Consider the following 23967-nt stretch of genomic DNA (forward strand, 5'->3'; position numbering starts at 1 on the left):
CTTTACACTGTGAGACCTATAGCATGTTGCTATGAAATATGACTCCTAAATAATCATAGCAATATGTAGATGTGTATTCCATGGACTTCAATGTAGGAGACGGACAGACTGTCATTGGCAGTCTTTTCCTATATTCTGTTTTGAGGTGGGATGTGTATTGTGTTGTCTGCCTGTCTCATTGTTAAATGTTAATGACCTCACATTGTTCTGTCCAGATGGCTAGATAATTGGTTCAGGTTAATTTGGTTTCTGTATACAATTGCATCTGCATATGATAATGTAATCAGGCAACCCCTGACCTGTGTGTGGTAATCTGATTCAGGAGGGGGAGGTCCATGCTGTATATAAATTCTGTGTGACTGTTCAATAAAGTGCGATTCCAGTACAAGCCAAGTTTTTGGCTAGCTTTGTATGAGGGCTGCTGGGAAAATCGGTTATATATGTTCATGACTGCAAGGAAGCCGTATACTGACGGAAGACCACAAACACAGTGTGGGTCAGCGGTTCCGTTACACCAGGCACCTAGCATTTTTAGAAGGGTGTCAGCCCAGACATTTCTTCAAATCTGTGCCATGCACAAGAAAACTGTAGCATAGCAGTCTAATGTCACTTTAAATGAAGATGTAAAGAACACTCACATTGATAAAAGAGGCATTAATGTAGTCTGAATCAGGCACTCCCTCTATGGACGACAGGTGAACTCTGGAATGGTCATCTGCAAATGTAGAAAAGTCAAAAGCAGTTAGAATTTTGCAGTTATGATCTAAAACGACATTGAACAGCTATAGAAAGTGTCTTTCACACAAAAAATTCTGGAATTAGCAATAAGCAAAATGATCTACCATAATCGAGACGACCCAGATTGGAAAAATGTACAGGTACCCCAATACCTGCAATGCAGATGAATTCAGCAGGTAATGGGGCCCTTTGGACTCCTTAACAAAGCACATCTGCAACAGAAGAATTGTTTTGGCATGCAATACCTTTGTCCTTTACCAACTGACCTCCATACAGCAAATGAGGGAACCAATGGACATTATCGATTTGTTTGATGGAGGCAGAGAGCAAGATTAGAATTTCATCATTTTACCATAATATGGAGTGCATCATATTTTGTAGGAGGTGGTAGTATATTCCTTACCAGGGATCTGACAAAGTGCTGCATCAGCCAAAAAAGATCGAGAATCCCCACCAGTTTATCATTGAATATGGAGTCCATATAGCAGCATACAATAAATTCACATCAAACACATTCCTAGACAAGGCATGTTAGGGGAGGGTGCTGTAGCGAATTCCAGCAGGTCAGCCGGTATCAAACATATCAAGAACATACGTTGACAAAACACCATGGATCCGTAGTCGAGACTCCAAATGTTTATTGAAAAGATCACATCACTATTAGTTCAACATTTCAGGGCCGTGCAGGACCTTTTTAGCAGGCATGTTAAACATATCTGGGAAAGAGGTCCTGTGTAGCCTCAAAACATTGCACTGACATTACATGTGGTGTGATCCCTTTAAAGGTTTGGACCATTGATTACAAATCCATAGTGTGCTGGAATCATATGTTCTTACTAGTTCACATAGTTGTGTGAAGCATTAAAAGTGACAATGAAGCAGCAAAAGATCTGCAGAATCCCTTTACAAGATTACGTCAGGCCAGCAAATCAGCTTTAAGCAAGCTCTGAGGAATAAATCACAGTTCAAGGTTTGTTGGATCTCGAGAAATGTGACGCTTCAGTGATTTAGGAGTCAAGAAAAGCACTTTATACACAGTACCCAATTGGCATGCCATGCCACCTCTATAGCAGAAGAAAATAAGCATATTCAGCATAATTACATTAACCTCCTTAGCGGTATTCCCAAGTGTGGCTCAGGGTGGAATTTCCCTGCCATTAGCGGTAACCCCGAGCCACACTCGGGGTACCGCCAGGGAGCATCGCTGGATCTTGGTAGAGGTTACTTACCTTGTCCCCGGGATCCGGCGATGTGTCCCTGCAGCATACGGCGGCCGGATCTTCCGCCCGATGCTGTGAGCCCTGGTTTCCGTTTTCTGCGAAGTGACGCGTATATACACATATACATACATACTTTAACTTATTTATAGTTATTTTATAATTTGTGATTTTGTGTTTCAAACTTTATCATACCTGAGATGTTATAAAGAAGAACGCACAGTAAAAAACAAATCATATGTAAAAAGTTGGTTTGGGCTGCTCGTTCTTAAGAATTACATGCAAAGTAATGGTACCGCTTTCAGCACCTAAAAGCGGAAACAATCATACAGCCAGGGAGGTTAAGAGTACTTATTCTTATGCGCAACAACCCTCAACAACCAATCAACGTTCAGTCTGCCAGGGTCAGACCAGCAGAAGATGAATTCTGACTGGCTGCAATTTGTTATAACACTTAAAAAGAAAAACTTTTTTTTTTTTTTTTTTTTTAATAAAGCCATCTATAAAAAGTACACAAGTAAATATTTGTCAGGCGGCAGGTTTTTCTTTCAGAAATGATTATACAAAATGTGGATGAGTACTTACAGGGCAGTATGTTGACATATCTGTTCTTTTCTTTATTCTCTTCCTTTGAGGCAGCTTCACATGTAGCTTGGATAGGGCAGGCTGGTAGAGCCTACAGATAGAAATACATGCATGTTGGAGAATACACCAAAAATTCTTCTAAGTGGTGCTACAGTACCATGCAAAGAGAGACTTCAGACAAAAAATGCATTTACTAGAAGGCTAATCATTTTAATGTATTGACATGCTGTCACATTAGAAAAAAATTATTCTATTCTGATCCAGCCACTAAGGGGACTTTAAAAAGGGGGGAAAAAAATATTCACAAGCATTTTTCAATGTGTATTTAATAATAAATAACGAAATAAATAAAAAAAAAAAAAAAAAAAAAAAACTAACACCTGAACAGGTCATTTCAGGTAGGGAACAAATAAGCAATCATGTCTAGACTTATTTTCAGCTGCAACATAGTAATGAATGCCTAGAAACAGTTAAAGATGAACTTTAGGTACGATTTTTTTTTTTTTTTTGCAAAGTTACAGTGCTCAGCATAAAGGAGTACACCCCTTTTAAAAAGTAAGGTTTTCATATCTCAAAGAAAACCAGTACAATTTCCAAAAAATTTACAAAACTGAGTTTTATAGAACATTTGTTTAGCTCATTACATGAAATTAAAGTTAATATAACAGATTACAAAATCTTCAGTTTTACTCAAATTAGTTGATGCAAAAATGAATACACCCCACAACAGTAACTAGTACATCTAGCATTTCATATGACCTCAATGATTTGTAAGGACAGCACCAAGTCTTCTAGGCATGGAATGAACAAGTTGACGACAGTGCAACAGCTATCTTTTTCCATTCTTCAAGAACAACCTCTTTTAGAGCCTGGATTCAGAATGCAGAGTGAAGCTCAACTTCTCATTTCAGAATAGGTGTTCGATTGGGATCAGATCAGGAGACATACTTGGCCACTGAATCACTTACACCCTGTTCTTCAGAAATGCAGCAGTGGCCTTAGATGTGTGTTTTGGATCATTGTCATGTTGGAAAAGTGCACGATGACCAAGGGCATGAAGTCATGGTTGCGTCTTCTCTTTTAATATAGAGCAGTATATCTGTGAATTCATGATACAATCAATGAACAGCAGCTCCCCGATAACAGCAGCATTCATGCCACACTGCCACCACCAGGTTTCACTGTAGACACCATGCATTTGTCTTTGTACTCCTCACCTTTGCGATGCCAAACATTTTTGGAGCCATCAGTTCCAAAAACTTTTATCTTAGTCTCTTCACTCCAGATTACAGAGTCCCAGTAGTCTTTTTCAGCATGAGCCCTGGCAAATTCTAGGTGGGCTTTTTTGTGCATGGGCTTTAGGAGAGACTTCCTTAGTGGACGACACCCATGCATGCCATTCCTCTGCAGTGTACACCGTTTTGTGTCACAGGAAACAATCACCCCAGTTTGGCTTTCTACATCTTTAGCCAACTGCAGCGAACTTGCATAGCAATTGTCTTCAACCCAACTCATCAGAGGACGCTCCTGTCAAGTAGTTAACTTCCATGGATGGCCTAGACATCTTTGCGAGATGGTTGCAGTTCCATCTTTGTTACATTTTTGTATCACTTTGCTACAGTATTCTGACCAAGTAAAGCTTTGCTGACCTTCTTGTAGCCTTCACCTTTCTTGTATCAAGAAATTATTTTCTTTCTCAGGCCTTGTGACATTTCTCTTCCGCGTGGTGCCATTTCTGACAGCATAAAACATGAAATAAAATGAGCATTTATTCATTTTTGCATTGGAGTTTGCAAAGCATTGGAACCACAGACTCTCTCTCCAGGCACAGGTCTGCTTAGAGGTATGGACTTTCAGTTAGATGGCTGGAGTAATTATCAATGGTGATGGCACAAACATTTGTGCTCCACTGACATCTATGGGTCCCGCTGTGGCAGTGGCAGCTAGGACTTGATGTCTACATTAACATCTGTGTAAATGTATTAGTCAGCTCTGTGGGCAGAGCCATTCACAGCTGCAGTAAATAAAATGACTGGAGCCTGCAGACAGAAGCACCCTAGGGTTCAGTGGGTGGGGGGGTCGTTTGGGGATGGGGGACTGTGACCATGTATCATGGAGCATCCTAAATATATGTGTAACATGAAATGTGGTCTAAAAAAGTAACTCAGACTGTGAGAGGTATTCCAAAGGGATTCTAAAGATATTTCCATCAGGGCCCCAGAGAAGCTTGGCGGGGATCAGTCTCGCCCTCCACAACCAAAAAAGGAGACAACCATTTTGAATGGGTTTATTCAATGAAGTGTTCTTGCACAAGCAAGCTTGCTTTTGAACTCCAGTACAGTTTACATGGAAATGTATTTAAAACTCACATTAAACTCTTCCCGGAACAGTTTGTTATCATCTGCCATTCTTCGGTTAATCTCTTCTTCCAGCTTATCGACAGGCAGTGGCGGGTATTTGCGATTGGTGCTGGGAGATCTTGCTAGGAGTGGCATACTTTGAGGTTCTGTCAAAAAAAAAAAAAAAATAGAATTTTTGTAAGAACTTACCGTAAAATTATTTTCTCTGAGTCCTCTGACAGTCGCCGCCCGTTCAGTTAGCATTCACTAGTGGGTAATGGCACCCTCTGCAGGAGCAAGTTAGGCAGTTTTAAATGTTAATAAGAAACTTTCTACACTTAGGCACACCTCCAGGAGGCCGTCCCTTCACCATTATCCTGATCCAGTTACCACTGTCCCTCAGTTTGTTTGCCGGAAGGCAATAACCCCAAGATCCAAGAACCAGAGAGGCAGGGGCGGCGACTGTCAGAGGACTCAGAGAACATTTTTTTACGGTAAGTTCTTACAAAAATTCTATTTTCTCTTACATCCTCTGAAAGTCGCCGCCCGTTCAGTTAGCCTTCACTAGTGGAATGTCCCAAAGTAGTGCAGGTGTGAGGGGTGGGAAGACGCAACCTACCAAAAAGGTAACGTATCAATGAGGTCAGAAAAAACAACTGAGCCAACAGGGCAACAAAGCTCAAAACAGGAGCCAACCCAGACAAAAAAAAAACCCAGGAAGAGACCGAAAAAAACACGTCTCTTCAAACAACCGCCGCACTCAAAGCCGTGCGGCCAAAGGAAGCATCCGAGGATGCCAGCACATCAATTTTGTAGAATTTTGTGAAAGTGTGCACAGACGGCCAGGTCGCCACTTTGTACACCTGGGCCACAGATTGTCTGTCTGATCCACTTAGGAATGGTTGCCTCAGACTCAGCCGAACCCTTCCGATGTCCCTCAGGAAAGACCGAGAATCAGACTTCCTAAAAGACTCCGTGGCAGACAGGTAAACCCTGACCGGCCGGACCACATCCAAGGAATGCAAGGCAAATTCCTTGGGATGCTTGGGGTTCGCAGCGAAGGCAACACTATATCCTCATTGAGGAGCAAAGTCGACACCACCTTGGGGAGAAAGGACTGATTGAGTCGCAGAACCACTTTATCCCTATGAACCACCAGATAAGGCGAATGGCAAGACAGAGCAGCCAATTCAAACACCCTGCGAGCAGATGTGATAGCCACCAGAAAGACAACTTTCTGAGACAACATAGGCAGAGGAATGTCTCTGATGTACTCAAAGGGAGGCCGTTGTAAAACAGATAACACCAAATTCAGGTCCCAGGGATGCAAAGGAGCCCTCCGCGGGAAAACCAGATGATGCACCCCTTGAATAAAGGTGCGAATCAAGGAATTAGTTGCCAAGGGACGCTGGAACAGAATGGCTAAGGCCGACAACTGACCCTTTATCACGGTCAGTGGCAAACACTGATCCACAACTTCCAGCAGGAAAGCCAAAATCCTCGCCACCGAAAAGGAGCGGAGATTAAACCCTTGCAACTCGCAACAGGCAACATACACCTTCCAGGTGCGATGATAAATTTTTCTAGAGGTAGCTTTCCGAACCTTCAATAAGGTAGGAATGACATAATTCGGGAGACCCTTGTCTCTCAAGACCTGGCTTTCAACAACCACTCCGTCACAGCCAGAGACTGTAAAGCAGGATGGAAGATCGGCCCTTGAGACAGAAGATCGTCTCAGCAGAAGCTGCCAGGCACAGTGGTAACTGGATCAGGATAATGTAGGGATGCACCGAACTTTCGGCCACCGAAATTATCGGCCGAAAATGAGCCTATCCCATTTCGGCCGATAATTGGGTTAACATTGCCAAAATTAATATGGCCGCCGTGAGGAAGGAGGAGGGCGCAGCGCAGGGGAGGTTTTAAAAGTCCCGCCTCTGGCCGGCCGCCCGCCTCTCAATGACGTCCCTACTACTACGATGTGTGTATGAATGAAGGGACATACCAGGCGGGAGGGCGGGGCGAGCGGCGGCTAATAGATATAACTATGTGATCCTTCCCTGTCAGCGGGACTGTGTGTGAATGAGAAATGACCTGACAACGGGCGGGGGGAGCGGCCGCTAATAACTATAACTATGTGAGCCTTCACTTCCCTGTCAGGCATGTATCTCCTCTGACAGGGAAGTGAAGGCTCACATAGTTATAGTTATTAGCGGCCGCTCCCCCCGCCCGGTTTCAGGTCAGTTCTCATTCACACACAGTCCCGCTGACAGGGAAGGATCACAGTTATATCTATTAGCGGCCGCTCGCCCGCCCGGTGTGTCACTTCATTCATGTACAGATGGTAGTAGTAGTGACATCACCGGGAGGCGGGTGGCCAGCCAGAGGCGGGACTTTTGAATAATGGACACCATGACCGGAGGAGCTGAGTGAGTAGGAGAGGGACGCTGACGCTGAGACTGAGGCTGACGTGGGGGGGGAGGGGGGGGTTTTGATAGCTGAGGCAGCTTACCATTGGTATTAGTATTAATTATGCAGCATGAGGGGGTTAATGTATTGTCACTGCTGGTCACTGCTGCATTAGTGACCGACCAGTGTCAGTTAATTAACCCTTTTGTGCTGCATTAGTGCAACCAGTATCAGTGTTAATTAACACTGATACTGGTTGCACTAATGCAGCACAAAGGGGTTAATTAACTGCCACTGGTCGGTCACTAATGCAGGAGTGACAATACATTAACCCCCTCATGCTGCATAATACAAATACCATTGGTAATTAAATTAACCTATTGCCAACCCGTCACAGTACATATACTGTGACAGGGTGGCAGCGACAGGTGTACGTCGCTGCCTGTTTTTGGTGTATGCCCCTGTTCTATCTATTTTAAAATTATTTGTGGGAAAAACTGAATTTTTGTAAAATCTTACCTGTAAAATTCCTTTCTCTGAGTCCTCCGACAGTCGCCGCCTCTTCATATTCGTCACATATGGGGTATTAGACTTTGCTCCGAAGGAGTAGCTAGGCAGCAGAATATGTTAACAATAAAGCTTTAACATATCCCACCCTCAAGGGGTGGTCCCCTCAGTCAATACCCTCCTACTTCCTGCAACCATATCTCAGTTTTAGTGGAATAGCAGTAGAGTATACATTCAAACCCCAAAAGAGGGGCGGGGGCGGCGACTGTCGGAGGACTCAGAGAAAGGAATTTTACAGGTAAGATTTTACAAAAATTCCGTTTTCTCTTACGTCCTCCGACAGTCGCCGCCTCTTCATATTCGTCACATATGGGGACGTCCCAAAGCAGTGCAAACATGAGGGGTGGGAAACGCATCCGCGCCGAAAGGCAACGCAGTCTCCACATCAAAGAAAGGAACCTTACCAAAGGAAGGAAACCAGCTGGGCAACAGCAAAAATAAGTGCTCAACAGGAGCAACAACCCAGGAAAAGACAAAAAAACCAGGGGATACAAAAAACTATCCCAACAGCCAGGAGTCCCCAACAAGGGACCCTATGGAACAGCCGCACTAAGAACCTTGCGGCCAAAGGAAGCATCCGCCGATGCCTGAACATCTACTTTGTAGAATTTTGTGAAAGTGTGCACGGTCGACCAAGTCGCCGCCTTACACACCTGGGCTACAGAAGCCCCATGACGGCAGGCCCAAGACGTACTCAGAGATCTAGTAGAGTGCGCCTTCACAGGCACAGGGGGAACCTTCCCCTGCAAGGCATAGGCCTGTTCAATGGTCTGCCTGATCCATTTGGCGATGGTAGAGGGCGAAGCCGCCATGCCCTTCCGAGGACCCTCTGGAAGAACAAACAAGGAGTCCGTCTTACGAAAAGACTCAGTCGATTTAAGGTAAACCCTTATCGCCCGAACAACATCCAGAGAGTGCAATCGCACCTCCTTTGGATGTTTAGGCTTCGTGCACAACGAAGGCAAAACAATATCCTCGTTAAGATGGAATTCCGAAACTCGTTTCGGCAGAAAAGAAGGATTAGGTCGCAAGACCACCTTATCCAAATGAACAACCAGGTACGGAGACTTGCAGGACAAAGCCGCCAGTTCCGACACTCTGCGAGCCGAAGTGATCGCCACCAAAAAGGCGACCTTTTTGGACAACATAGACAACGAGATCTCCCTGATCTGTTCAAAAGGAGCACGTTGTAACACAGATAGAACGAGATTCAAGTCCCAAGGGGGCAAAGGATCCCTCCTAGGAGGAACCAGACGCCGCACACCCTGAATAAAGGTGCCAACCAAGGAGTTGGAAGCCACGGGACGTTGAAACAGAACGGCCAGCGCAGACACCTGACCCTTTATCGTAGCCAGCGCCAAACGCTGATCGACACCCGTCTGAAGGAAAGACAGCACACGGGAAACCGAGTACGTGCGGGGTGAAAACCCCCTGGACTCACACCAGGCAAAATAGGCCTTCCAAGTACGGTAATAAACCTTCCCCGAGGAAGACTTCCTCGCGTTGATCAAAGTATGAACGACCTCTGGAGAGAGACCCTTCTCCTTCAGGACCTCGGTCTCAACAGCCAGGCCGTCAAAGCCAGCGACTGTAAAGCAGGATGGTAAATCGGTCCTTGAGACAGTAGATCGTCTCGAAGAGGCAGACGCCAAGGGGCGTCGACCGCCAGATTCACGAGGTCTGCGTACCAGGACCGGCGAGGCCAGTCCGGTGCCACAAGAATCACCGTGCTGCGTTCCGAGTGTAACCTGCGAAGGAATCTGGACAGCAACTGAATCGGTGGAAACGCGTACATCAGCCTGTACTGATGCCACGGGGCCACTAACGCGTCCGACGCGTCTGCCCGAGGGTCGCGCGTCCTTGCCACGAACCTCTTCACCTTGTAGTTGAGGCGAGACGCGAACAGGTCCACATCTGGAAGACCCCACTTCGCGCACAACATCTGGAAGACAGCCGGGTGGAGAGACCATTCCCCCTGATCCAGGGTCTGGCGACTCAGATAGTCCGCCTGCCAGTTCTCCACTCCCGGAATGTGAACCGCCGTTATCGCCGGGACATGAGTCTCGGCCCAAGACAGAATGTCGGCCACTTCCCGAGCCGCTCGGGCACTCCTGGTGCCCCCTTGGTGGTTGATGTAGGCCACCGCCGTGGCATTGTCCGTCTGCACCCGAACCGGGCAGCCCTGCAGCCGGTCCGTCCAGCGATGAAGACAGAGCCTTATCGCACGCAATTCCAGAATGTTGATCGGGAGGGAAGACTCCCCCCTCCGACCAGGTCCCCTGGGCGGACAGGACGCCCAGAACACCACCCCAGCCCGACAGGCTGGCATCCGTGGTGATTACCGTCCACGAGATCGGACGAAACGACTTGCCCCCGGACACCAACGGGGACTGGAGCCACCACAGAAGGTTTTCCCTGGTGCGATGACTCAACGAGATCTGAAGATCCAGAGATTGAGGTCGCCCGTCCCACCTGGACAGGATCTCCGCTTGGAGACCCCGCGTGTGAAACTGCGCGAAAGGAATCGCCTCGAAGGCCGAGACCATCAATCCCAGACATCTCATACACGTCCGCAGAGACGAGTGTGGAACGTCCCTGAGGGACCTGACTTCCTCCTGAAGAGTCCTGAGTTTGTCTTCCGGCAGGAAGACCTTCGCCTGCACCGAGTCCAGTATCATTCCCAGATAGGGGAGACGAACCGACGGACTCAGTGTCGACTTTGGAACATTTATCGTCCAACCAAACTCCTGCAGAGTTTGCATTGTGACAGACAGGTCCTCCTCCAGACCCTGTCTGGTCGCAGACCGAACCAGAATGTCGTCCAGATACCCCAGGACAGAAATGCCCTGGGCCCTCAATAATGCCAGAACCGGTGCAAGCACCTTGGTGAAGACCCGCGGAGCCGAGGCGAGACCAAAGGGCAACGCCACGAACTGGTAGTGATCCTCCGCAATGGCAAAACGAAGGTATCTCTGATGACCCTCGAATATGGGGATGTGAAGGTACGCATCCTTCAAATCGATGGAGGCCATGAATTCCCCCGGAACCAGGGCAGCCACCACCGAGCGCAGGGATTCCATGCGGAACTTGCGAACCCGCACAGAGCGGTTCAGAGCCTTCAAGTCCAGAATCGGACGAACCTTGCCCTCCTTCCTGGGCACGGTGAACAGATTGGAATAAAACCCCCGAAATCTGTCCCGATGAGGCACCGGAACCACCACTCCCTGAGCCCTCAGGTCCCGCACCGCCAGGTGCAGATCCCGCAGGCGCTCTGGAGACAGTTGAAGATTTGAGGGAAAAAATCTGCTCTCCGGCCGAGAGAGAAACTCGATCTTGTAACCAGATCGAACGATTTCCAGAACCCATCTGTCCCGCACACGGGCCAACCAGGGCTGAAGAAAACCGAGCAAGCGTCCCCCCACCCCAAAACTGGGTGAGGGCGCCCCTTCAGGCCGAACTGTTATGGGCTGCAGGTCCGGATTGGCCGGACTTCTGTTTCCCAGACCAGGGCTTCTTCTGAGAGCCTTGGCCTTTGAACGGTTTGCCCTTGTAGTGCGGCCGAAAGGCACGAAAGGACCCCTGAGGGGGCCGAAAATTAGCATGCTTCTTCCCAGAAGCCCCCTTAGCCTTGGGGAAATGGGGCAAGAGAGTGCTCTTACCCCCGGTGATCCCCTTAATCAACACATCCAGGGACTCCCCAAAAAGGCGAGACCCATCATAAGGCAGATTGGCTAAGGTCTTACGTGAAGATTGGTCCACCGACCAACATTTCAACCAAACCAGGCGGCGAGACAACACCGCCACGCTGTGCACACGTGCAGCCAACGGAATCAGGTCCAGGTCCGCATCACACAGATACATGACACCCTGGTGGATCTGATCCACCATATCCAGGGTCGCCGCCGAGGCCGAATCGGCCACTAGGACGCGCCTAAGCATCTGCGTCCAACTTGCGATCGCCTGGGCCGCCATGAGAGAAGCAAACAGAGCCTTAAGCATAGAACCCGTAACAGAATAAGTATGACGGGCAAGAGACTCCAGTCTCCTATCCGTGGCATCACGGAAAACAGGGGAACCCTCTGCAGGAATCGCAGTGGCTTTGTTCAAAACCGCAATTGCATGATCCACTGGCGGAGGCACACACCACCGTTCATCAGTGGCAGGCGAGAAAGGATAACGCAGCTTGAATTTTACTTGGTACCGCAAAAGGCTTGCGCAGATCGCGCCATTGATCCTTAACAGCGCGCTGAAAATCAGCATTGCAGGGAAAAACCTGCGGCGTCCTGCGTTTTCTCTGCGTCCCATAAGCCGCCAAGGCAGCGGGGGGACACACTTCGTCCTGCAAACGTAGCGTCTGCTTAATGGAAGCAATCAACTCATCCATGATTGCAAGCTCTTCAGGCGAGCCAGGGGGAGAATTATCAACCCCCTCAACTTCAGCCTCTACCTCAGACCCCACCAGATCAAGAGAGGAGCGGGACCCCGATAAGGAGGTCCCTGCCAGAACAGCCCCATCACCTTCACCCTCAGAATCAGAGGACAGAGCAACTCTGGGCCGTTTAGTAGATTGAGCAGCCACCAGCATTTGCACCTGGGCAGCAAGGCCAGCCACAATAGTGGCTAAATCCCCCCCTGGGGGGGAAACAGCGGTCCCCTGGCTTTCTACCAATACTGTAGGAAACTTGCCCTCCTGAGAATCCATTGCCCCTGTAATGCCAGACAACCAAGGGTTAACTGCCCCCTTTTAGCAAGCGCGGCAAGCGCAGCCCACCGCACCACACTCAGGCACAATGAGACCCCCACAGGGAATATACAAACTGAGTACAGGCAATGGATGACAAGAACAGAAGGATAAAACCTGAGGAGACCCCGCTGCTGCTGCTGCCTCGATCGGTGTTCCTGGAAAGAGGAAGTGATGCTGCCAGGGCGCTCTATGTAAGCCTATGGAGGCTACAAGAAAATGGCCGCCGTGCATGTAAACCATGCGGCCGGAGCGGGCGCCGGTAAAATGGCGTCGTTTGGCGCCGAAAACGCCGCTCCACAGTGCATAAAAAACACACACATTACATCCCAAAATAAGGATACATGTTAGATCGCCGCAGCGATCGCTGTATATGCCCAAACATGCCAAGAAAAAACATGCCCCACAGCACACAGCTTCTCACACTGCCCAGCCTGACACACTCAGTGTCATACAGCTCCCCCCTCCCCTTGCAGCCCACAGCATGCAGCCGAGAGATAGGGAGACAAGCAGTGTGATTAAAGGCAGGTTACACAGTCCCAGACTGAGACCCCCCCAGACAGACAGGTCCCCACATAAATACACTTACCTCACATGGCGTGGGGAACCCGCACAGGCGAACAAGCCGCTGCACATGAGGCAGGGAGAGTCGCAATTCAAGACGCACACAATGGAGGTTAAGAAACCGCACAGCGTCCGGTGAGGTAGCCACCTCACCGATCATCCCTGCACCGAACAGGGATGGGTCGTTCACTGTGCCAGGAGCGTTACCTGGCTGAACGCTCGATGGCAGACTGGGAAGCCACTGACCCACGACCTGCGACCAGGGGGATCAGCCCGAGACCCAGTCCGCATGATCCTCTTCGTCCGAAGAACTAACTAATGCTGACAAAAATAACAGCTAAGTAAAGGTAGAGAGAAAAACTCAAACAAAATATTAAAAAGAAGAAAGAGTCTGGGACAGAAAGTCCCAGCACAGAGAGAGCCAGCCACTCCTGACAAGCTAGACATTAAAACTGAGATATGGTTGCAGGAAGTAGGAGGGTATTGACTGAGGTGACCACCCCTTGAGGGTGGGATATGTTAAAGCTTTATTGTTAACATATTCTGTTGCCTAGCTACTCCTTCGGAGCAAAGTCTAATACCCCATATGTGACGAATATGAAGAGGCGGCGACTGTCGGAGGACGTAAGAGAAAAGTCATTTTTGGTTTCGGTTTTCGGCCAAGGGCATACTGCATTTTCGGTTTCGGTCCAAAATTTTCATTTCGGTGCATCCCCAGGATAATGGCTAAGGGACGGCCCCCTGGAGGTGTGCCTAAGTGTAGAAAGTTTTTTAATAACATTTAAAACTGCCTAGCTTGCTCCTGCAGAGGGCGCCATTACCCACTAGTGAAGGCTAACTGAACGGGCGGTGACTATCAGAGCACGTAAGAGAAAACACATTTTTAAATGTTTTGTTAGTTGGTCATTTCATCTATCGCATTTATGTGGTACCCTGGTAACATAATCACAGCACCTAAATTTCCATTGACTAGATTAGTGGTCTCCAAACTGTGATGCACCAGCCAGATGTGTCCCTTTGCTTGCCTTTATCTGGCCCTGGAACTTAATTCCTCCCACAGATACTAACAATGAGACAACCTTCCTATTACCAACAGTGAGGCACTATTCCTTCCATCAACAACAACAAAAGGGCACCCGCTATTACTCCCACTGATACCAACGATGGGGCGCCATCCCTCCCACTGATACCAACGATGGGGCGCCATCCCTCCCACTAATACCAACGATGGGGCGCCATCCCTCCCACTAATACCAACGATGGGGCGCCATCCCTCCCACTTATACCAACGATGGGGCGCCATCCCTCCCACTTATACCAACGATGGGGCGCCATCCCTCCCACTTATACCAACGATGGGGCGCCATCCCTCCCACTTATACCAACGATGGGGCGCCATCCCTCCCACTTATACCAACGATGGGGCGCCATCCCTCCCACTTATACCAACGATGGGGCGCCATCCCTCCCACTTATACCAACGATGGGGCGCCATCCCTCCCACTTATAGCAACGATGGGGCGCCATCCCTCCCACTTATACCAACGATGGGGCGCCATCCCTCCCACTTATACCAACGATGGGGCGCCATCCCTCCCACTTATACCAACGATGGGGCGCCATCCCTCCCACTTATACCAACGATGGGGCGCCATCCCTCCCACTTATACCAACGATGGGGCGCCATCCCTCCCACTTATACCAACGATGGGGCGCCATCCCTCCCACTTATACCAACGATGGGGCGCCATCCCTCCCACTTATACCAACGATGGGGCGCCATCCCTCCCACTTATACCAATGATGGGGCGCCATCCCTCCCACTTATACCAATGATGGGGCGCCATCCCTCCCACTTATACCAATGATTGGGCGCCATCCCTCCCACTTATACCAATGATTGGGAGCCATCCCTCCCACTTATACCAATGATTGGGCGCCATCCCTCCCACTTATACTAAAGATGGGATGCCATCCCTCCCACTTATACCAATGATGGGACACTATTCCTCCCAATTATACCAATGATGGGACACTATTCCCCCCACTTATACCAATGATGGGACACGTTTCCTCCCACTTATACCAATGATGGGACACGATTCCTCCCACTTATACCAATGATGGGGTGTCATTCCTCATCCTACTGACCACAGGTGCTATGTATTTATTCTAAGACCCACTGACCACCAAACCTGAGACAGTTTACTCCCACTGGCCACAGTCCAGCCCCAGAAAACTGGCCCTTTGTTTAGAAAGTTAGGCGACCCCTGGACTATATCTAAGGAATGATAAACTGCAATATGTCATTTTTCTTCTTTTTAGGGTTAAATGCACTTGGATACACTAGTTTTCTTTTTTTTTTTTTTCTTCTAACTGCAAAAAAAAAAAAAAAAAAAAAACGGGCCCAAAACCATAATAGTTTCCCCCTTAATATAGAAACTGAGCTCTAGTGGTTGGTAAGAAACGGTTTGGGTATGGTAATCCTAAGATTTTGATGACATCTCTCTGTAAAAACACATTTGTGCAATAGGACATCGTGCAATGCAAAAACGTGGTAAAAACGAATATGCATTTTTGCTGTGTTTTTGGTGCATTTTGCATCTGTGAAAAAAGGACGCGATTCCAATAAGCACACCAAAAACGCAACCTGGGTGCGTTTCTGCTCCTTTTTCCATTCATTTGAATAGGGAGGTGTGTTTTTGGTGCTTTAATTAAATTAAGCAAGCAGGACTTTTAAAAACGCAACTGTCCCGCAAGGGACTGGTGTGAAGAGCTCCATAGGATTTATTGGTCATGCATTTTTCTTCTGCTTTTGGTAAGGCAAAAACGGATTAAAAAAAACGGATCAGTGTGAAAGCAGCCTTAAAAAAACAAAACCCCAAAAAAAAAAAAAAAACACAAATCTTAAGTAATCAATACCAACAAAATGACAGTTTATATACAGGAAACAAGCTGGCTAGGACACAAAAGATGAGTAGATTGTAAACTCCTTGAGGGTAGGGACTAATGTGAATGTACAATGTATATGTAAAGCGCTGCGTAAATTGACAGCACTATACAAGTACAGGCGATCCCCGGGTTACAAACATCCGACTTACAAACGACTCCTACTTACAGAGTGAGACAACAGAAAGTGAGGGGAAATCTCCCCCTAGGAAGGGAAATTCACTCCTGTAAGAGTTCTCATGGGGAAAAGGTGTCTCCACTGAAGCTTTATCACCAATCCTTGTTTCCACAAATACCCAAAATGTTCAAAATCCAATTGTCATAGGGACAGAAAGTGAGGTGAAATCTTCTGAACAGGGGTACAGACAGCAAAACAAACATTACAGGGGTGTAAACCCTTCACTATGCTAGCTAAAAAAATTAAAAATTATTTTTTTGGCTGGAGCTACAATTAAAAATGTTACCTGTTCCAAACTACAAATAAATTCAACTGAAGAACAAACCTACAGACCCTATCTTGTTTGTAACCCGGGGACCGCTTATACCTGAAATAAATACATTTAGAACAACCTGATCAATACCGATAGCATGTAGTGCTCAATTCTGAACATAAATTAAACCAAATCCGTTATGTGTAGTGTGATGGCTCGGACGCTTACCCATATCATCTGTTCTGCCATTGGACAACCGGAAAGAATTGGAGTGACTGCCTGCTTGTTTGTACTTCTTAAACCTACAAACATAGGCTGAGGGTTAGTTTATGTCACAACACAGAAAGTGACAATAGTGATATATTATCTGATGTTAAGTGTTTACAGTGGATCTAGAATCAGATACGGTGCATTTTTCATGTCAAAGTGGACCAAGTATCAGATAAGATTTTTTTTTTTCTTTTTTTTAAGTATACGCTTCCTAGAAAATGTTAACACTTTCAAGTATATTTTAAAGTAGAAGTGTGGTGTGCAATGTCAAAATAAAAAAAAAAACTTACATACTCACCTATGGCTGCAGCATCAGTCCTCCCGCCGGCTTCAAGACAGAGTTCACATGGCCAATCGCCAAGTCCTGGGTCTTTACTGAGCAGAGAATGCTGTCAGTCATCAGCTCTCTGCTCTGCCCCTCCAGCGCCAGGCTGTGGAGGGGGTGGGAATGGCTGGCTCAGGATCTCAGTGGAGCATTGAGAAGGCTAAGCTAGCTGCCAGTCAGAATATTGTTGGGATCCCTTCAGAGCAGGGGTGGGGAACCTATGGTTGGGGGGCCGTATGCGGCCCTCGAAGTCATTTGGTCCGGCCCCCCGTGCAGCTGAGCCTGTGTCTCTCAACTGATCTGTCAGAAAGGAGCCGATTCTTCCTGTATAGTTTTGTCTCTGTTCTGACAGTCTGAGTGAGTCACAGGCGAAGTGATATCAAATGCACTCCACCTGTGACCAATACAGGAAACATCGCCTCTTCCTCCAGCGCGGCCCCTCTGCTAGCCAGCATTTCCTGCCAGCAGTACACACAGCAGTACCAGCCAGAGCCAGCAGTACTCACAGCAGTACCAGCCAGCTGTACCCACGAGCAGTACCAGACAGCTATACCCACCAGCAGTACCCGCCAGCAGTTCTTTTCAAAACTTACCACCACAAAGAGTCGACTGCACTCCAGACTAACCGACTCAAACCTGGAAAACCAGTTGCGAGTAGCAACATCAATACCAGCTAACATCACACAGCTCACCAAAGAGAAGTAGTTGCAGCCATCACATTAGGGGTGAGTTAATTAAATGTTTGACCAAATATAACAGGCACATTTTTAAGTTGATAATTTTGTACGGCCCCCGAATGATTTTATAAATACCCAAATGGCCCTTGGCAGAAAAAAGGTTCCCCACCCCTGCTCCAGAGCCTGAACCAGCTCTGATGTAAGTTGACAGCGGGGTTTAACCCATTGTCGGCTGAATTTGGGTCACAGGAGTACAGAACTAAGTGCACTGATGTGACCCAGATAAGAAAAGCTAAATGAGCTTTGGCCATACTTCTCTTAACGATCATAGCAAGAGCCATCTTTATTCAGTCATCATCTACTTCCTGGACTGATACACTGACCCAGAGATGACAAAATACTATAAACCTTGGTACCTGTGCAGTCTGTGGCTGTTTTCACAAATGTTTTACACATATCAACCTGGCTGAAGCCTCTCACCTTGTGATTTGCTACAAAGTGTGTGATCAATGGTCGACAGAAGGAAATGCTATCCTTTAGCAGACTGATGGCATCATTGACCTTGGCCTCTGATGCTCTTGTGTCCCAACTGTATAGTGAACCCACCTATAACATTAAATATGAAAGCAGGAGGGGCAGGCACAGCTTGAATTTTACAGCCAAGACTAGATTTGCATATAGTTAACAGTGACCTCAGGGTATGATGCAAATCACTGCACACTAGGTACGGGGCCTTTTTAAACATGCAAATTCCAAATCTCTCATCCTTCCTTTACTATGTACAATGTCACTGACCAGGACAAGCATGCAAGTCTGAATTTCAAACTTCACCTGCTGCATATTTATGGCAAACCTGAAAATCCCCAAGTAATGAAAGAAGGACGACGACTGTTACGAAGCCTGCAGCTTTAAAAACAAGTGAGATTTGCCATCTATTTTATTTCAATTAGACTGGTTCTCTTAGTGAGCTGATGCCTGTAAATGGAGTATGCCCCCCATCCTCCCTTTAAAACTTCTTTTCTCCATCACAGAAAAAATAAGCCGACTGGAAGTCCTTGAGGACCAACTTGTGTATAATGAAGATTACTAGCACAGTGGAGGGAATAGGCGGCACACACAGTATTGGTATTCCAGCCTAATCCAAGCATGAAAAGAAAAGAAAAGAAAAACTTAATTAGTGCAGAGACTCGGTAAACACCATACTCGGACCCGGGAGAGTCTACGCGGTTTGTGAAATTCAAACTAAAATGATGGATTCTGAGTTGTCGTGACACACAGAGGTCGAGCAGAAGGTCGGGAAGCCATTCATATGAACAAATCCTTTACGCTCTTTAAACAAACTGATAATTTGCTGGCACCGTTTCCAAATACAAGGACACCCCTGCCTTTCTGAAGGTAGTTTAAGGGTTTAAGCCTGATCTGAGGTCTGAAAGTGTATAATTTAAGGCTGATCAGGGATTTGAAGTTGCAGGAATTGGGCAGATGTGAGGTCTGAAGGTATAGAAATTGTGACTGATCCGAGGACAGAAGTTGCAGGTATTTGGGATGTTCTGACACCCGAGGTGCAGAAAATGGAGCTGATCTGACACCCAAGGTGCAGGGAATGGAGCTGATGTGGGATCTGAAGGTGCATGAATTGGGTTGATCTGACCCGAGTGTGCAGGAAATGGAGCTGATGTGGGATCTAAACAGTGGCGGCCGGTGTGTTGGGGGCGCAGGGGCGCCGCCGCCCCCCCCCATCCATGTGTCGGGCCCCCTAATCTGCATGCAAGGTGGTGGACAGAGAGTTCAATGGGATTTTTTTTTTCTTTAGTCACCCGATTAGAGCCAGAGGCTCTAATAGTCTTCAGAAGAGGGTGGATCCGGGGCGCAGAGCAGTGCGCCCCGAGCCCGCCCATGGTGTGACAATAGCGAATGAAAATGCGCTATTGTCACACGGATCCTCCTCCTAGCCAATCAGGAAGCGGGTCCGAGACCCGCTCCTAATTGGCCGAAAGGCGAACGCATGCCATTGGCCGAGGAGGAGGCGGGAGGACTCGAGGAGATGCCGGGGGACTGAGGAGAAGCCGCCGCTGCATGCAAGTCTCTCTGCATTGATGGGGGCACGGCACGCTGGTCACTGCATTGAAGGGGGCACGGCACGCTGGTCACTGCATTGATGGGGGGCATGCTGGTCACTGCATTGAATGGGAGCATGCTGTGGTAACACTGCATTGAATGGGGGCACGCTGTGGTAACACTGCATTGAATGGGGGCACGTTGTGGTAACACTGCATTGAATCGGGGCACGCTGTGGTAACACTGCATTGAATCGGGGCACACTGTAGTAACTCTGCATTGAATGGGGGCATGCTGTGGTAACACTGCATTGAATGGGGGCATGCTGTGGTAACACTGCATTGAATGGGGGCACGCTGTGATAACACTGCATTGAATGGGGGCACGCTGTAGTAACTTTGCATTGAATGGGGGCACGCTGTAGTAACTCTGCATTGATGGGGGCACACTATACTTTGATTACTGAAGGCCCCTTTCACACTTTTGTGACCTCAAAGTCATGCAATTTTTTGCCGCATTTTTTGCCGCAAAGCAATGCCTATTCGATTTTTTTCTGTTTGCTCCCCCCAAAAAATTTTGAGCACCAGCTGCCACTGGATCTGAAGGGGCATGAATTCAGTCTCACCTGAGGTCTGCATTGTAGATGATCTCAGATCAGACCCAATTGATTCAATTAGCTGACCTCCGATGAGACCCAACCAAGATTATAGCTGATCTCAGGTCTGAAGGTATGGAGTAAAGAAATGGATTGAGGCACTAAGGACTTTCATGGTAACTGACAACACAATAACAATATAAAAAAACAAAAGTTTATTACATCAGTGAATGTTAAAAAGGTCACTCAAAGGGAAAAAATGAACAAAAAGAAAATAAAATGGTCCACATGGGGGTAGACAATTAAATAGGTTGTAAACCTAAAAAAAAAAAAAAAAAAAGTTAAAAAATAAAAACCTGAAAGACGAAGGCATAATGAGCTAGTATGCATCGCATACTGGCTCATTATGAAATACTTACTTTTGAACGAAGCCCCCCGCACACCGCTGACGCAGCTGACATATTAACCCATCTTCCTTCCGGGTTCGTGTCCTCCAGCGATCCGATTGCCTGGAGCAGCGATGACGTCATTCCTGCACATGCACACAGGAGCCACCGTTCATGGTATAGGGCTCTGAAGGAATGGCAGGGTTGGCCCGGCCCTCCCTTCACAGCTCATGCGCCAGTGATGTCACCGGCTGCATGCAAAGTAAAAATCTCCTAAAGAGTGCATGTTTAGGAGATAATTGCAGTACCTATAGGTAAACCTTATCATAGGCTTACCTATAGGTACAAGTTACAAAGGAACCTTTACTCCCTCTTTAAAATAAGACGCAACAAAATTCCTCTAATATAGATTGAATATGAACTAAGGTGCCTATCTAAATACGGGGGACCTCTAATAGTAAGTTTCCAATCATACTTTACATGTTTCGTGGGTTATCCGCTTCTTCGGGTAGCATTTTCTATCGACTTATATCTCCACCTGAGTCCCGCACTCGCCCACACCTTAGTTAAAATCCAATCTATATTAGAGGAATTTTCTTTTTGTTTATGATTCCCTTTATGAGTGATCTTTTTAACATTCACTGATGTAATAAACTTTTGCATTTTTATATTACTATTGTGTTGTCAGTTCATACTGTACCATGAAAGTTCTTAGTGCCTCAATCCATTTCTCTACTCCATATGTGAATATATTGGACCATATTGGACCAAGGTAAATTTTTAATTTGCTAGTTTATATAGCACACATTGTATGCTGAGGTCTGAAGGTGCTGAATTGAGACCTGCATATGCATGCAATGTGGCTGATCCAGTCAAGAAAAATAAATACAGGGATCACACTGAAACTAAGTCCAGTTTACTTTTCAGGGCACATTGTAAATATTAACATGTCCGTGTGTGCACCAGTGATTACAATAATTGAGCTTAACTTGCCATTAGCAGTACAACTATGAAAAATTGAAAATAGACTACGACACACACTATTGTTCATAGGTACACCAATTGTCTAATGCTTCTAAAAAAATGACATTTAAAGTTTTCATTTTAAGTTTATTTATAGTATGATTTTTCCTGCATAGTTACATTGCTCGAGCTTGGACCACCTTGATTGGGTGGGGAGGCTGTACGGTGTTAGTTTACCTTCATTTTTTCTGTATTTTTTTTTCCTATAAAAGTGACTATTTTAATTGTGCTGCACAGGCCTATGGGACAGGTCTGACCTGACCAAAGAAAAAAAAAAAAGAAAACGTCACGATCAATAACTATCTGACCTTATCTAAGCAGTTACTGAACACAACCAGTCATTCAATTAGCAGCACAGTGGTTGAGTGGCAACACTTCAGCCTGGCAGCACTAGGGTCGTTGGTTTGAATCCTGACCAAGGCACTACCTGCCTGGAGTTTGCATGTTCTCCCTCTGCCTGTGTGGGTTTCCTCTGGGTACTCCAGTTTCCTCCCACACTCCAAAGACCGGATGGTAGATTAACTGGCGCCTATCTAAATTGGCCCTAATATGCGTATGAATGTGAGTTCGGGACCGAAGATTGTAAGCTCCTTGAGGGCAGGGACTGTTGTGAATGGACAATTTGTGTGTAAAGCGCTGCGTAAATTGATGGCACTAAATACCTGAAATAAATAGGTTTCTGCAAAAATATGAATTTAAACTTGAAAAGTTATAATGTAGCAGCTTTAATGCTAAAAGAACACTTAGACCCCGTTCACACTGGGGCGACTTGCCTGCCATAGATTAGCACAGGACCCGTTCTAATAGGAGCGACACAAGTCGCTCCGACTTAGAAAAAGGGTCCTGTACTACTTTGGGGCGACCTGGAGCGACCTGCATTGACTTTAATGATATGAAGTCCGTGCATGCCGCTCCGAGGTCACGATGCGAGCTGTGCACCGCGACTTCACGGGTCGCCCCGGCAAGTCGGGTCGTCCCTATCCCTATCTGAACCGGCTCTTAATCTTTTTGTTATCGCTCTGTGAAAGCTGGTGTATCAGTTTGGAAGGATGTCCTATCTCATGAGCTCCATGCTTATTACAGATATTCATAAAACGTATACACATGTGGCCTAAGGTTTGTGGACAATCGACCATGGCATCTCCACTTTTTACAGAAAAATGTGGACACCTCTCCAAATTCAGGGTTCAGGTGTTTCCAATGAAGGGTACGGTTAAAGTAGAAATCCAGACTTTTACTAAGATAAACGTATCTATTCTTAGGGCGTTCCAGTCCGGTTACATGATTCGCTCTCAGCGGTAGGCTTCAGGGTAGAAGAGGGACAGCGAATGCCCCATAGTAAGTCTAAGGGTGATGTCACCACCCAGGCATTTGGTCCATTGATGGAGCTCTCTCCTCTCCCCTAAAGCTGACCGCTGGGAGCTGATCAAATGACCGAACCAGAACACCCCGAATATAGGCAAGCATATGCATCTCCCTTCTACAGGGTAGTTAGTATAAGTGTTAGAAAGGGGGGGGAAGGGAGCAGCTTTAAGCTTAAGTATAGCGTTGAAATCCACTTTAATGCTACAGCCTACTAAAACAGACAATTCCTTAATAATGCCCAGAGCTTTGAATGTTTAGGGGTACACAGTTTGCCATATTGTGTAACAAAAGGGCAGGGGAGGAGTAAGATGTCTGCCATTGTATTTCTTTAATTAAGCCTTACAAGCTGAACCTCCACCAAGCATTAAAAAGCAAATGTGCTTCTTTATAAGACTTACTTCAGCATGTAGAGTACGATGATGAAGAAGCCAATCATGAGCAGTGAGGAGAGCGCCACCATGACTGCGATAATTGGTGTTTCATCTGAAATGATAAAAAAAAAAAAGTTACAAAACAAAGAGCAGTGACACCGTACAGTAATCCCTGATGTAAAGAAAGAAGCATTTTTGCCATATTACACAAAAGATGAGCGCAAAATAGAGATCCACATCTTCACTGAAATTGCAAGAAAATGTATTCAGTCTATGTACTGGAGAACTGGGAGCCGTGGCACGAAGAACAATGGGGAATTGTCGGGAGAGCTGAAGTAAGGAACTTGTGATCAGCTGCTG

General features: G+C 46.8%; 1 protein-coding gene across 1 annotated transcript in view; it reads right to left on the bottom strand.

The window, feature by feature from the left end:
• PTPRA (protein tyrosine phosphatase receptor type A) overlaps nt 1-23967 on the bottom strand; it is a 70059-nt gene that overhangs the window by 25396 nt on the left and 20696 nt on the right. Inside the window, exons 4-8 of the mRNA XM_082263991.1 lie at nt 23635-23719; nt 16766-16839; nt 4910-5046; nt 2541-2631; nt 639-715 (exon numbers count right to left, since the gene is read on the bottom strand). Of these exons, the coding sequence (XP_082120117.1) occupies nt 639-715; nt 2541-2631; nt 4910-5046; nt 16766-16839; nt 23635-23719 (464 nt within the window). The remainder of the gene's footprint in view (nt 1-638; nt 716-2540; nt 2632-4909; nt 5047-16765; nt 16840-23634; nt 23720-23967) is intronic.

Source organism: Pelophylax lessonae, assembly GCF_965119305.1.
Source record: "Pelophylax lessonae genome assembly, chromosome: 1".
In the NCBI taxonomy this organism is placed as follows: domain Eukaryota; kingdom Metazoa; phylum Chordata; class Amphibia; order Anura; family Ranidae; genus Pelophylax; species Pelophylax lessonae.